This window comes from Nerophis ophidion, linkage group LG15 (assembly GCF_033978795.1).
Source record: "Nerophis ophidion isolate RoL-2023_Sa linkage group LG15, RoL_Noph_v1.0, whole genome shotgun sequence".
Lineage (NCBI taxonomy): Eukaryota > Metazoa > Chordata > Actinopteri > Syngnathiformes > Syngnathidae > Nerophis > Nerophis ophidion.
Window position 1 is genome coordinate 22,004,136 of NC_084625.1, and position 15,590 is coordinate 22,019,725.

Genomic DNA, 15,590 nt, shown 5'->3' on the forward strand with positions numbered 1-15,590 from the left:
TGGATTGCAGCTGCCTTTAGCACCGAAACACAGCCAGTGTTTCTTTGTTTGTTGTGAAGCTTTAACACAGAGTGGTCAAGCGAACATGTTTCTCTACGTCAACCAGCAAGTTTTTGGATGGGAAAATTGTGATATTAAGTCGGCTCTTACAGGAGACTTCCGTGGATTGTGCGACCTCCTCCTGTAGCTGTCAAAAAGCCAGCTGTTTGTTAACATTAAAGGCCTACTGAAACCCACTACTACCGACCACGGTGTCTGATAGTTTATATATCAATGATGAAATCTTAACATTGCAACACATGCCAATACGGCCGGTTTAGTTCACTAAATTACAATTTTAAATTTCCCGCGGAGTTTCTTGTTGAAAACCTCGCGGAATGATGACGCGTATGATGACGCGTGTTTGTGACGTCTCGGGTTGTAGCGGACGTATTAGCCCAGCACCACTTACGGCTAGAAGTAGTCTCTTTTCATCGCATAATTACACAGTAATTTGGACATCTGTGTAGCTGAATCTTTTGCAATTTGTTCAATTAATAATGGAGACGTCAAATAAGAATGCTGTTGGTGGAAAGCAGTGGATTGTACCTGCCTTTAGCACCGAAACACAACCGGTGTTTCTTTGTTTGTTGTGAAGCTTTAACACAGAGCGGTCAAGCGAACATGTTTCTCTACGTCAACCAGCAAGTTTTTGGATGGGAAAATTGTGATATTAAGTCTGCTCTTACCGGAGACTTCAGTGGATTATGCGACCTCCTCCTGTAGCTGTCAAAAAGGCAGCTGTGATCTTGGCTCCTCGGCTTCTCTCAGAGACACTGGCGTTCACCGCAGCCATCCGACTTTCAGGTATGACAGTTTAATCTCAATAAAATACTATTGACATAATAAGCAGATAAAGGATTTTTCAGAATTATCCTAATAAATGTGTCTAATTACATCTGAAACGCACCCACTTCCGCCGCCCGGAGCCGTCGCTTTTTTTTTTTTTTTTTTTAGTGCCTCACTCAAACTTTTCTCATCCACGAATCTTTCATCCTCGCTCAAATTAATGGGGAAATCTTCGCTTTCTCGGTCCGAAAAGCTCTTGCTGCTGGAGGCTATGATTATAAACAATGTGAGGATGTGAGGAGCCCTACAACCCGTGACGTCACGCGCACATCGTCTGCTACTTCCGGCTTTTTTATTAGCGACCACAAGTGGCAAACTTTTTCGTCGATGTTCTCTACTAAATCCTTTCAGCAAAAATATGGCAATATCGCGAAATGATCAAGTATGACACATAGAATGGACCTGCTATCCCCGTTTAAATAAGAACATCTCATTCCAGTAGGCCTTTAACATATATTATGCGTTGTGTTAGATCAGGCCTGGGCAATTATTTTCACCCGGGGGCCAAATTTGGAGAAAAAAATTGTGTCATGGGGCCGGTATATGTATTTTAAGGAACACTAATACAAAACCTCACAATAATTTCTGATTGAGTGCTAAAACTGTTATGTCAGAAAATGGAATGGAATTCAAAAATGTTTTTACTGAATGAGATACTCAGAATTTACATGAAAATAAAGAACGTGGAACTTAGAATATTAACTATGACCAATACCACACTGAATATTGACAACATAAGAATGTCACACCCCCTCTCGATTGACATATCTTACAATCAAACTAAACGCAACAAAAATGCGACAAACACAGCAAAATATAGGGTAAAAAAAACTACCGACAATCTGATACATCTGATACATCACTAAGCTTTAAAACTTTGTTGAAAAAATCTCCTTCCGCATCTGTCCCTGACATCCGCATTCCAAGCTATAGTCGCTCTGGAAACACTCTGTGGAAACGCTCCCCACCCACACTGCTTGGTGCCTCGTCTGACCTGCTGTGACTTAGATGACCATAGTAACTAGTAGGGGTGTGGGAAAAAATCGATTCGAATACGAATCGAATCGTTTATGTTGTGCGATTCAGAATCGATTCTCATTTTTAAAAAATCAATTTTTTTTTTATTTTTTAAAATCAATCCAACAAACCACTACACAGCAATACCATAACAATGCAATCCAATTCCAAAACCAAACCTGAGCCAGCAACACTCAGAACTGCAATAAACAGAGCAATTGAGAGGAGACACAAACACGACAGAACAAACCAAAAGTAGTGAAACAAAAATGAATATTATCAACAACAGTATCAATATTAGTTATACTTTCAGCATAGCAGTGATTAAAAATCCCTCACTCACATTATCAATAGACATTTATAAAAATAACAATAAAGAACAATAGTGTCACAGTGGCTTACACTTGCATCGCATCTCATAAGCTTGACAACACACTGTCCAATATTTTCACAAAGATAAAATAAGTCAAATTTTTGGTTCGTTTAATAGTTAAAACAAATTTACATTATTGCAATCAGTTGATAAAACATTGTGCTTTACAAGTATACATTTTTTTTTTTTTTTTTTTTTTTTTTTAAATCTACTACTCTGCTAGCATGTCAGCAGACTGGGGTAGATCCTGCTGAAATCCTATGTATTGAATGAATACAGAATCGTTTTGAATCGGAAAAATATCGTTTTTGAATCGAGAATCGAATCGAATCGAAAAAAATTGATATATTATCAAATCGTGACCCCAAGAATCGATATTGAATTGAATCGTGGGACACCCAAAGATTCACAGCCCTAGTAACTAGTATATCATGCTAAGGCGCAGATTCTAACCATTGAAATATTTTGTGTAGTTCAAGACTTACGGTCATTTGAAAACATCACTGCACAACATAATGGCAGCTACACTTTCCATCTTAAAGATCTACAAAAAATGTTTGGGAATGGCCGGCGGGCCAGATTGAAAAGCTTAACGGGCCGCATCTGGCCCCCTGGCCTTACTTTGCCCAGGTCTGTGTTGGATTGTCGCTGCTAGCGTGTTAACCATTGCTGCGTACCTGATTACCAACACAAATCCTAACATGTGCGAGCTACGTCTGTATGTTTAAATGTGTCAGCATTAAAGTCTGCTAAAGTGTTGAACGCTTAGATTGTCTTTGCTAGCATGTTAGCTCATTACCTTGTACCTGATTAACAACACAAATGCTAACGTATCCTAACTTTGTGTGTTTTAATTTGCTAGCATTTACCACCATATGAGCAGCAGCTTGTCTTATTTTTGATACTCCAGCACTTTCTCTGGTGGTACACTTTTAAAAGCGCCTCACATTCCACACTGAGGGGGAGGTGTGTATGAGTGTGTGAGTGGTTAGCAGTGTGTCAACACACGCACACGCGCACGCGCGCACACACACACACACACACTCACACACACACACACGCACACAACCAGATGTTGTTACCTGAGAAAGTGGGGGTAGGAGCTAGAGGAAGCAAAACAAGGCGACACACTCTTCCTTGGTGTTTTCTAATGACAGCCACTTCCTGTTGGTCATCTGGGAAGACAGACACACGTGTCATGTTTATTTGTTGTACTTTCAAACTATGGCAAGATTGTAATACGTACAATTATTCAACATGTCTTCACAGCTGCTTTGCTGCGTTTTAACGGCTTCTCGCTGGTTTACGTCCTCCTGCTGTTTCTGCTGCCCCTGCTGCCGGAACCCAGCACGTCCCAGGGCGCAGGTAATGGATCAGTATGTCTCACCCACATAGAGAACAAATGTCAAGCTTGTCATTAAATGAGAAGAAAGTGATGATGTAATGCAGCCGCTCTCAAACTTCTCAACAAAGTACCGCCTTTAAAAATGAAGGTTGTAATATTCATACATGTGTACTTGTTTTTTTGAGTACTTGTGTTCCAAGGCACCACAGTTTGGGAACCAAGGTTATAATTATTGTGTGGGCTTCAACACACTTGAATGAGGACACGTGTCATCATGTTTTTTTGGGCTGATAGTGATGTCATGTAATGACACACAAATAGACACGCAGAGACACGCAAAAACATACTGTATGTTAAGTCTCCCTCCAGAACACTAAATAACTATAGAACTGTGTCAGGTGGTAGGATAAATCTATCAACAGGATAAAATGCTTGACACAAAACTAAAGTATATTTCAAGCTGTATACTGTGGGTCATGAGGGTGGCACACACAGCATTTTTGGCTTTTTGAGAGAAACCTCTGTGTACTGGCGACACTGAACGCACTTGTGCAGTCAAAGTGTACCTTAAGTAAGGAAGTGTGCGAATTCAGACAAAGGCTGTTGACCAACCACTAAAAGCTGAGTTCAGAACATCTACCCAACAACCGCGTCACCCGAGGCTGCAGGTTCAAAATACATGGTCAATTGAAAAGTACAGTGGAACTTAGATTTATGGACCCCTTTATTTGCAAACTTTTTGGTTTACAAACTTTTAGATTGCTCCAAATATCCCTTTTTGTACCAACACTATGTATTCATGAAAAGATTGAGAAAGCCGCCTTCGTACCACAGTAGGTTTTTAATAGTAAAAAGAAAATATGTTTCTGAAAAGACATTCCAAAGTGGACTTATTTTATAATGGAGGAGAATACTACTTTTCGTTCAGCGTCGCCTCTTCCAGGAGAACATTGTAAGGAGCAGCTCACGAGAGGACCATTGATGATGTTAATGGAGTGTTCGTGGATTTAACTTTTTTAAATGTTTATTATTGTAGCAATATTGTTGTTAAAATCAAGGCTTTTTGTGACTTCTGATCATTTGCGAGAGCACCAAAGGGACTTCTGTGTGTGCGCATGCTGGCAGGGCAGGACAGTTTACCTTGTTGTTGGCAGTGTTTTGGCTTGTTAATAAAGATACAGTTTATTTATCATTCCCTTGTTATGTTTGTTTAATATAACGAACGTATTGCATAGCATTTTATATTGTAAAGCAGTGGCCCACCAGCGTTCGAGATCTGGCCAGCGGGAAGTCCCTAGTTAAAAAAAAAAAAAAAAAAAGTTTAAATCTGTCTTTTCTAATCCATTTTCTACCGCTTGTTGCTTGTTACTCTCAGTCTCCGAGCCGCTCAGGCAAATCACATTGTCTAAAAATGCATTTCCCAATCGATGACGTGATATCATATATATACTATATATATATATATATATATATATATATATATATATATATATATATATATATATATATATATATATATATATATATATAAACAGCCCAGCCCCCGGCCAAATTATTTTTAACCCAATTCAACCCCCGAGTCAAAAAGTTTGGGGACCCCTGTTGTAAAGTGTACAAAACTGAACTAAAATATTGACTTTTGTCGAGGCTGGAACCCATTGTTCATATTGGAATTGTTTCCTGTGGCGAAATCTGCTTCACTATACTATACAAATTTTTCAAGATACAAACTCATTTCAAGAACCAATGAATTTCGTAAATCAATGTTCCACTGTATGTATACAGTATTAATGTAAGCTGCCTTGCTCCTTCCCGTTCATATTACCCAGGGATCAAACCAGGGTTTATATGTTAAGTGTTAATAGTGCTAGCCAATGAGCTACATACAAAGAAGACAACATAAACTTACAAATACAAACACACAGACAGGCCAAGACTAACACTGTGAACATAAATAATATATAATGATGGTTAAACAAATAATAATAGTCAAAGCGCTTCACAGAGAAGTGAGAACACATTATACATTCACTCCTTATTCACAAGTGGTGGTGGTAAGCTACAGTTGTAGCCACAGCTGACCTGGGGTAGACTGACGGAAGCGTGGCTGCCAGTTTACGCCTACGGCCCCTCCGACCACTGCCATATTCATTCACCAGTGTGAGTGGCGCTGGGGACAAGGGTGAAGTGTCCTGCCCAAGGACACTTGGGCAAGAGGCAAAGAGCAAACCTGCAACCTTTAAGTTTCTGGCACGGCTGCTCTACCTACCACGCCATGCCGCCCCAAAAAAGACCCACATTGACATACCAAGACATACAAAGACACATGTAAAGACCTAGAAAGTCACACAAAGACAGAGATACACAAAAGAAGACACGTGTTCCGGCGTGTCTCTGGTGATTCCTTGGTGAGGAAAGCAAGAGAATACAATGCAGAAATGACATAGAGCATTACATTCTTCCTGTTTTGATTGGAGGAGATGAATTAACTATTATGTAATACGACAAACCCATTGATGACATCACTAACAATATAAATTGTCAATGGCGGTGATTTGTCTCCCAGGTAACACAAGTCGCTGTGTGACAGCTATTTGTGTATCCAGTTTCCTCTTCCTGATACTGCAGACATTCTTTCAGCTGACCACGACAACACTACAACCGGAGTACAACTGTAAGTGTTATGCGTGAATCTTAGATGGTGGTCGCGCCTCATTTGTCTTCGTCTCACACTGTGACTATGTGACCGTCTGCAGGCACGTCCTGGCAAAAAGCGCTGAGTCAGCTGGGATTGGTCAGGTGAGAGTGAAGGCGACATGTTGGACAAAAACAAAAAACGTTTTCTTAAATTTTTAAGTCAGAGCTGACCATCTTCACATTAGTCCAACTGTGTGCGTGTGTAGAATTAATGTGAAGGAAATGAATGACAATGCTGAGTGTAGGACTTCCTCAGGACATACACACATAGTCTGGGTTTACACTGCATGCAGGAAACAGATGATCCTCTCTCGAACCATTGTGCTGTTGTTTTAAGGTTTGTCTTAATAATTGTGTTCATAATGTTTGTGTTCACGGTCACTCAGCCTTACAGGAAGTGATGTGGCCTCCGCTGTGCGACACATCCTTCCAGATGTTGGCGTGCTGGTTGTCGGCCTGGTGACATGGAGGCTGAGCCTGAGATTGACCCCTGAAACACACACGCAGGTCTCTCTCTCTCTCTCTCTCTCTCTCTCAAACACACACGCCGACACACAAACACACACAGACACAACTGAAACGGGTATATAACCTTGTAAGTCGTCTCCTCATTTCTTAATGAGGTTTCTTGTCTATTATTGTGTAACCCTGTAAGCAATTTATTAAAGGTAACCTTGTTAGGTGACACATAGGGAATAGTGATCAGGTTTCTGGCTCAATATGTCGTCCTGTTGGAGTCACTTAACGTGAGTCCAGTCATCATTCATTTTGTTGTAGAACCTTAAAAAGGACATTTAACTGACAAAAATCAACCACGCGATCAACTGATATCAAAATCATGCTTCTCACTAACTTCGATCCAATTTGTTGTTTATCATTCAAGAGACCTAATTTTCTGTCCCCAGCAGCACGGACCTCAGGATGATCAGGTTTTTCAAGAGGAAGAAGAGGGAACCAAAAGGAACCGCATTCTGGCTGAACTGGAAGTATTGGTCTGCAAAACTAGGATAATGTTCGCAAACATGATGACCACTGGAGGGAAAGTTCTGCTGACAGTTTTGCTTGGACTCACAGGTAACACCAGTATGGCCATTGAGACACTGACTTTGAACCAGTACAACTCATGATACACTGACACAGAGCCAGTGAAACCACGAAGAGACTCACACAGAATCAATGGGATACTCCGTGAGAACCAGTAGAACCCATGAGACACTGACATAAAAGCAGTGAAACTAGTGAGATACTCACGGAATTCATACAACCAGTGAAATACTCAGTTAGAACCAGTAGAACCCTGTGAAACACTGACATAAAAAACAGTGTTACCAGTAAAATAATCACTTAGAGTCCGTGCAAACAGTGAGCTAGTCCATTAAAACCGACTAGAACCAGTAAGGTCCATTACACACTGACATAAATGCAGTGGAACCAATGAGATACTCGCATAGATTCCGTAGAACCATTGAGATCGTTCGTTAGATGCATTACAACCCATAAAACACAGACAAACTTGCAGAACCCATGCGACAGTGCCATAAAACCCGCAGAACCCACAAGACACTTAAAGTGAGCCAGTAGAATTTTTAAGTCACTGACTCAGTTTAGCGACACAGTGACTTAGAACCTGTAGAATCACCGATGAAGGACTAACACAGAACCAGTTAGACTATTATTTCGAACTATAAGGATTAGTAAATCACTGGCATATAACTAATCAGACACAATGCTGAACCAGTGACACTGACACTAAAATCAGTAATACCAGTGAGAAACGAATGTAGACCAGTGAGACATTAACACAAAACCAATAAGACCCTGACGTAGAACCATTCTCTTTCACACCCCATCCTTCTCCCCCTATTCCAGGCATCGTGCTACCGTCCCTTTCCTCCCTCCCCTACCTGCTGTGTTTCCAATTGGTTTGTACCTGGTGGGCAAGGTCTGGTTGGGTCCCACCCCTCGTCTTCAGGTGTTTGTCCGTGATGTCACTGGTCTACTCCTCCTGCCACTTCTTGCTTGTGTACTCCTACCAGCTGCCATCACTGCAGGAGGCGTGGCTTCCCAACCAGACCTCTGCAAGGTAACGAGAGTAGACAAACCCAAGGAATGAGGAGCTGACCTTCACCAAATCATCTTCCTCCTCGCCCTTTTCAGTTCAGACGATGTTCTTATTGATTGACTCTAATAATGAATGATTGATGATGATTATCCTGCAGTGTGTTTGGCATGCTGCCTCTGGTGTCTGTGGACTGCACCGCCCCCTGGAGAATGCAAGTGAACCCAGAGCTCAGCTGGTTTCATTTTGTCAGTCCTCTGATGTTGTTGCTGCTTTTCCACACTGTCGCCAGTCTCTGGAGGAACCAGGTGATGTCATTACCACTCTGGGTTTTATTACACCTAGTCCTTATTGACTGAGAAGCATCACATGGTTCTTATGGTAAACATAATATTTGGTGTCATTCTTCAGTTGATTGCTGGCAAAACGGCACAGAGTGCAGACAAGACGGAATCAGCGGATCCCGGTAGCTGTGACATCATAACTGCCACAAGCTTTATCAGTGATGAGGTCAGCAGTGATATCACAGCGGAGAGGCGGAGAGAGCTGTGGAGGGAAGCTCATGATGGGTGTGGCTACAAAGATGTAAAGTTTGGACATTATTAGCCTGATTTAGAATTGTCTTAGGTGTCTGTGAATAAATTGTTGTCACTTTTTCAGGTTTTGGATACTTCCACTTACGACAGTCCCTCTGAGTCTTTGGCCCAGCCCACACAAAGCACAGCCCTCGAGTTGGACACACCTCACTACTCCCTTAGCCAATCAGGTGAGCGCATGTTCTAACTGCAGTCAAGGTGTTTCACAGTGAACGCTAAAATCAACACTTCCTTTGTGCTCCATGTCACAGACACTTTGGAAACGTGTGCCTTTGAAGCAGATGCTGATGCATGGGAAGAGGTGGCAGAAGCACCAGGTGCGGGTGTGGCGTCCATGGCCTTTGGCTTCCTGCTCAAGCAGAGTTATATCGCCGCTTTGATTGCCATGATGGCATGGTCCATCACATATGTGTCGTGGATGACGTGTGTGCTGCTCATCTGGTCGTGTGCGCTCTGGATGATGCGTGAGCGACGCCGCTATACGCTCATGTCTTCACCATGGCTGGTGGCCTATGGCAACCTGCTTCTGATCCTGCAGTACATCCACAGCTTTGCTGCTGTCCATGAAGTCCCTGGACTATTCCCGAAAAAAGACGATCCCTGCAGAGAGCTTGCCTCCAAGGTCAGGAGACTCCAACGCACACTTGAGTACTTGGTACTGGCCAGATGCTGTACTTTGATCTGATGGATTTTGTCATCATTGTTGCAGCTGATGTGTTTGTTGACGTTCTGGCTGTTGCTGCGTCAAGCACTTACAGAGAAGAAAGACAGACAGAAAGACACAGAGACGCAATCGCAGCTGTCTGCCATAACCATCCATATCAAAGGTAACACACCTACCTGTCTGTTTCTTTTATGGCGCCTCTGCTGATCTATCTTCCCACATCTTGGCCTCCAGATGATCAGAAAGCAGAGGAAGAGAAGATACAAGAGATTTCCTATGAGAAGCTGCTTCTGTTGAGCGGAGGAGTTCAGATGGAGGCACTTGTAGCTGTTGTGACCAGGATGTTTGTCAAATACTGGATCTATGTCTGTGGAACAATGTTTTTCTTTGTCAGTTTTGAAGGCAAAATCGTCCTCTATAAGGTCATCTACATGGTGATGTTTCTGTGGTGTGTTGCCCTCTACCAGGTACCACTCCTGATGGTTTGAATATTTAAAACACAGATCTAATTCTGTTTGTTCTCTTTGTCTCTGTAGCTGAACTATGAAAAATGGCGGGCCTTGTTGCGAGGCTTCTGGGTAGCCGTTGTCGTGTACTCCATGTTGGTTCTAATTCTAGTCTACACTTTCCAGTTCCCCTCGTCCCTACACACCTGGAGCTACTACACTGGTCTCAGCACTCACAGGTTCGTGCAAGTTATCAGGCAAAAAGCAGTACTTTGTAGGACCTGTCTGTAATTTATGTTGTTTTCTGCCCTTGCAGATTGGAGGATTTGGGTTTGGAGAAATTCTCCGTTCCAGTTCTATTCACCAGGATCTTCATTCCCACAGCGTTTCTACTGGTACTGATTGACAAACATTACTGTACTGCACTAATGCTACAGCTAATGCTAAAACTGTTTGATATTCTGAAAGGTGTGCATCGTACACCTGCACTACTTCCACAAGCCCTTTCTCCAGCTGACTGACCTCAAAACGGTGGTAGACACGCACAACAGCACCATTACCAGGTAGCACGCAAAACTTCAACTATCGGTGGTATGTCACCTGTGTTATAAAATAAAATATTTCAACTGCCGAGTTTGGATTCAGGTTGGTTCACAGTGAGGGCAGCCTTGTGGATCTGTCAGTGGAAGGTGCTTCTCAGTTCCCTGTAGAGGAGGATGAAGGAGGAATCTTGATTGAAAAAGAGGAAGAAGAGAGTGAGGAGAAACAGAAACCAGAAGAAGAAGAAAAAGAGTACCCCTCTATGTTTGAGGAGGACACCTTGTCTGACCACATCACAGGCATGCTGGCTCAGAAAATAGTAAATGGACAAGAACTGCTAATTTACACCTGGTCTCTCCTCAGTGTTGGTGTCCTGGAGGTTGGTAGTCGATCGACTGTCTGTCTTGTTCCTGCGCCTCCTTCTGTCTCTGCAGCGTTTGCAGCGCCTCCTCTGGTGGCTGCTGGAACTTCATATTGTCAAAATCGTCTCCTCCTACATGATTTGGATCTCAGTAAAAGAGGTTCTTGATCTTTTCAAAAGTCTCATGTACTATCTGCCTTTATCTGACCTGCCTCTCATGATCCGTCCCCAGGTGTGTATGTTCAACCTACTGTTTGTGGTGTGTGTGGGAGTGGCTCTTCCCTGCAGGGCCTGGCGGCCCCTGTTGTCGGGGATGTGTACAGTGTGGACCTGTGTGGTGGCAGTTTGTAAGATGTTGTACCAGCTCAACGTTGTCCAGCCCAACACCTACAACTGCAGCACGGTAACCTCTTCTTCTATGGCATTGATTATCTCAATGAGTGTTGTACTGACATGTCTGTCTGTCTCCAGCCAAGTAACTCCTCTACCAATCTTTCTCGCTCGGTATTGTACTCCAGTCCAATTGACCCCGCCCAGTGGGTTGGCCTTCGCAAATCTGAGGGAAAACTGCTTGACTACCTCAGGGTGAGAAGTGGAATCACAGAAGCGCTTACCAGATAGCTTGATTTTACTTTTACATTTCTTCACAGTACAACCTGATGATGCTCGCGCTGTTAGCTTTTGAGGTGACGGTTTACAGACACCAGGAGTTCTACCGTCTCCGTTGCAACAAAGTTCCGCCTCTAACAAGAACATTGTTCCATGACATCACCAGGCGTCATTTAGATGAAAACATGCTGAGCTGCGCCAAATATTTCCTCAATTACTTCTTTTACAAGTTTGGCCTGGAGGTGTGTAAATATTAGCATAGTAACTAAGTCAAAGGGTCTTCAAAAATGACTTGTCTTTTGCTTTTTAGACTTGCTTTCTGTTGGCAGTTAATGTGATTGGTCAGAGAATGGATCTGTTCGCTGTCGGCCACGCTTTTGGGCTCATCAGCGTCCTATCAAGGCGCAGCAGGAAGCGGATTAGTGCAGTGTGGCCTAAGTACTGCTACTTCCTGTCAGCGCTACTATGTTTCCAGTATCTGCTGTGCATTGGATTCCCTCCTGCTGCTTGCAAAGGTATTATCTCACCACTACGTAGCAAACCAGAAGATTTTGCTCCTATATTTTGTTTATAAACAACCTTTATTTCAGATTATCCATGGCGACCACCTACATCCAACATGGACTCCAACGTAGTAAAATGGCTTTTCCTCCCAGATTATCTGACTCCACCAAATCCACTCTTCCTTCTCTGTAAGACTATCTTCATCCTCACCATAGTGGAACGTGATTGACTTAAACACAGGGAAAAAAATGTTGTTTCATCCAGACGACTTCCTGCTTCTGCTGGGCGCCTCACTGCAGCTTCAGGTGTTCGAGGATGAACTTGATGCCTGTGTCCAGACGCTGGCGGGGGACAACGGCGAGCTGGAAGCAGAAGACGGACAGGCTTGGGATCCAGTCATGAGGCTCAGTCTCAGCACCGTCCCTGACTTCATGTTGTGCAGGTAAGCAATGGACGATTTCTGTCTGTCTTTACTTTGAATGTGTGTTTGACATCTGACTTACGTACACAGGTCCTACCTCGATATGATGAAGATTATTATTTTCTGCTACATGTTCTGGTTTGTCCTCACTGTCATCTTCATCACTGGGACCACAAGGTAAGATAGTAAAAAACATTCAGGAAGTTTCAGTATTACTTTTTTGTTGTTGTTGTCCTGTCCGGCTTCTCAGGCAAATCATATTGTTCATGTAGATGCCCAAGTTTCAGTATTACATGTTCTAACTTCCTGTTCCAGGATCAGCATCTTCTGTATGGGTTACCTGGTGGCATGTTTTTACTTCCTTTTGGTGGGCGGAGACTTGCTGCTGAAACCTGTCAGCTCCATCCTGGTCTACTGGGACTGTCTGATCGGCTACAATATCTTTGTCATCACCATGAAGAACATCCTTTCTGTATGTGCTGAAAACCTTGTTCTTGTCTTAAGGTAATTGCTCTGAAAAACTTCTGAAAAACTGTTTGTTGACCTGGTCCAGATCCTGGCATGCGGTTTCATCAAGTCGCTGGTTGTGAACCACTGTTGGCTGGTCCAGCTCTTCAGTCTGGCGTGCACCATCCGGGGATACACTAAACGTATGTCCACTGTTCGGCAATCAGTCATGATGTCGTTGTTGTCTTCTCTTTTGTTCACTTACATGTTGCCTCTTCAGCGGAGCAGCAGAGCAGTAAACAGTGTGAGCTGCCAAGCGACGAGGCAGGGATTATTTGGGATGGTGTGTGTTTCTGCTTCCTGTTGCTGCAGCGAAGGGTTTTTAGAAGTCACTACTTCCTGTATGTGGTCCTGGATCTGCAAAACACGCAAGTGCTTGCCTCCAGGTAACATACACACGTACAGTATGTACCTACAATACATGCGCTTAATAAGTCTTCTGTTTTGTAGGGGGGCAGAGCTTTTTGAAGCGTCTACTGTGAAAGCGGTACGAGCGAGGCTGGAGGTGGAGAAGATGTCCATGGACCTGCTGAAGAGACAGTAAGACTTATTTCCACTCTACCATCCCAACCCGGTCGAAAGAAAACACCCTGACGTATGTGACTTGTTTTTGTCACAGGATGGAGAGGATTAAATCTCGCCAGCAGAAGTTTCGCAGAGGAAAAGAGAAAATGCTCAGTTTGACGCAAAAGAGCAATCATAGTGATGGTGTGTAAGCGTCCTAATTGCTTTGGTAACAGGCCAAACAAGCACCAAATGTTTTGTTGTTTTAACATTTAGCACATGAAAAGTCAAAAGGGCGGCATCATGGCGAATGGTGGAGACCCTGGGTGAACCATGCCTCCAGTGAGTCAAATGATCCTTGAAAGTTACCACTGCACTTCTCGCAAATTTACTTTTAATGCTGTGTGTCCCCCAGTGGTAAGGAGCGGCGACTACTTTCTGTTTGAGAGCGACAGTGAGGAGGAAGAAGAGGATAAAAGGGAGGAGGTAGAAGAGGAAGAGAAACATCCTGAGAAATCCGCTTTCCAGGTAGGTGACCATTTTCTCAATGGTGTCTGCTGAGTGTCACAAAATGTATACCTTGTGGTGGTTCAGTTTGTCTATCACGCCTGGATAACTGACTCCAGAACAGCATTGAGAGCTCGTCACAGTCAAAAGAAACTGTTGAAGAAGAACTTGTGTGAAGAACGGAGGGGAGAAAAGACAGCAAGTGAGGAAAAACTTGAATGTATTTTACTATGCAGCAGTGCATCATCTTTGCTATTTCATCATACAATTGTGACTTTAGGATGTGGATCTACAGAAGTGATGGAGGAGTCGGAGGAGGACGGAGATGAAGACAAGGAGGATGGACCAGGTACGGGGAGAAGCTCAGCAACGTCGTTTTGTATACGCTATTGAAAATGCACCAAAAACTGACCTCAAGTCATCTTTCACTTTTGAGATACCATCCTACATCGGGTCTCCAGCATCCTTCACTTTTGCTGGGTTCTGTTGTCGGCTCTGCTGGACTCATTGACCTCTTGGCTCTGTGGTTTGTGTCGAGAACACGTCGACATTTCCACCGTCCTCCGAATGGAGCGCTGCATGCTGACCCAGCAGGCCAAGCAGGTAGCGCTCAATGACGATACTGATAAAAATATATATATAGCAGCGCAGCCTTTAATTGGTCTTGGATTGTCACCTGCTTGTTTCCTCAGGGTCAAATGCCAACCAGAGAGGCCATCCATGTCTACTACCAAGAACAGATGATAAGAAATTCTAGAGAATCGGGATTAGACCATGAGGAAGTGGGATATACAACAGGGAAAAGACAGCGTGAGGAGGAGGAGGCTCTAAGCATGGATACAGATGAAGAGAGCCCAGAATCAGGTGAACAAGCTCAAGCAGAACCTACAGGAAGTGGACTAGAACTCGGCTCCAGGGAGGAAGCATTAGAGATACTTCAAGCTACAATAGAAGACGATTCAGTTGTAGGCCTTACAAGTGAAGATTACACAGAACTCATTGTGGCTACAACCAGCCAGCGCCAACGATCCAAACTTACCAGGATGCAAAGGTTGACATCATCCTCGTTTTCTTCATCCTCAGAAAAAGAGGAGCACAGGTTGGTCCTTTAAAGCAACTTATTTTTCACCCTCACCATCTCTTCTGCTGTGATTTGATGGTGATGGTGCTGTCATGTGTTGCTTGATCAGCGCCGGTGAACCTCCAGCCTGCCTCTTGTGTCAGGTGTGCCCTCCGTCCTACAGTCATGCTCTTGGCCTGAATATCCAGGCCAAAGAAGTTGAGCAGGACACTTCCAAAAAGAGGAGGCGAGGGACAAGATCAGGATTAAGGGAGAGGCATCCGGTATTTGAGACTACTGACTTACCGTCTGGTTGCACCTCTGCTTTCTGTCCATTGTCATCTCGTCCACAAGAGCTGACAGCGAGTGAGCTGCTGAAGAACAGGTAAAGACCTAAATGAAACACCTGAACTTGATGATGGTTTTAATCCAATTCTCTCTTGTTCAGGTCTTTCCACAACGAGGAGCTAGAGGCGTCAGACGGTTTCTATG

The 15,590-nt window shown here is 43.5% G+C and overlaps 1 protein-coding gene and 1 long non-coding RNA gene across 3 annotated transcripts in view; one reads left to right on the forward strand and one right to left on the reverse strand.

Moving 5' to 3' along the window:
• LOC133569449 (uncharacterized) overlaps positions 1-3,865 on the reverse strand; it is a 23,304-nt gene extending 19,439 nt beyond the window's left edge. Inside the window, exons 1-2 of one of the 2 annotated variants that reach the window (XR_009809814.1) lie at positions 3,525-3,865; positions 3,361-3,453 (exon numbers count right to left, since the gene is read on the reverse strand). This is a non-coding gene — a long non-coding RNA (uncharacterized LOC133569449). The remainder of the gene's footprint in view (positions 1-3,360; positions 3,454-3,524) is intronic. The other variant, XR_009809813.1, reaches the window with a different exon arrangement.
• Positions 1-15,590, forward strand: part of LOC133569440 (piezo-type mechanosensitive ion channel component 2-like) — a 26,711-nt gene that overhangs the window by 2,090 nt on the left and 9,031 nt on the right. Inside the window, 36 exon segments of the mRNA XM_061921781.1 lie at positions 3,548-3,643; positions 6,190-6,297; positions 6,380-6,422; positions 6,707-6,827; positions 7,226-7,394; positions 8,190-8,403; positions 8,540-8,687; positions 8,791-8,964; positions 9,040-9,145; positions 9,227-9,597; positions 9,685-9,802; positions 9,874-10,324; positions 10,402-10,480; positions 10,554-10,648; positions 10,731-10,924; positions 10,989-11,146; positions 11,219-11,389; positions 11,458-11,571; positions 11,637-11,837; positions 11,906-12,110; positions 12,186-12,287; positions 12,364-12,541; positions 12,611-12,697; positions 12,836-12,992; positions 13,074-13,170; positions 13,248-13,413; positions 13,478-13,567; positions 13,647-13,735; positions 13,808-13,873; positions 13,947-14,059; positions 14,126-14,240; positions 14,319-14,387; positions 14,475-14,641; positions 14,731-15,137; positions 15,229-15,483; positions 15,547-15,590. The exon segment at positions 15,547-15,590 is cut by the window's right edge and continues 58 nt beyond it. Of these exon segments, the coding sequence (XP_061777765.1) occupies positions 3,548-3,643; positions 6,190-6,297; positions 6,380-6,422; positions 6,707-6,827; positions 7,226-7,394; positions 8,190-8,403; positions 8,540-8,687; positions 8,791-8,964; positions 9,040-9,145; positions 9,227-9,597; positions 9,685-9,802; positions 9,874-10,324; positions 10,402-10,480; positions 10,554-10,648; positions 10,731-10,924; positions 10,989-11,146; positions 11,219-11,389; positions 11,458-11,571; positions 11,637-11,837; positions 11,906-12,110; positions 12,186-12,287; positions 12,364-12,541; positions 12,611-12,697; positions 12,836-12,992; positions 13,074-13,170; positions 13,248-13,413; positions 13,478-13,567; positions 13,647-13,735; positions 13,808-13,873; positions 13,947-14,059; positions 14,126-14,240; positions 14,319-14,387; positions 14,475-14,641; positions 14,731-15,137; positions 15,229-15,483; positions 15,547-15,590 (5,538 nt within the window).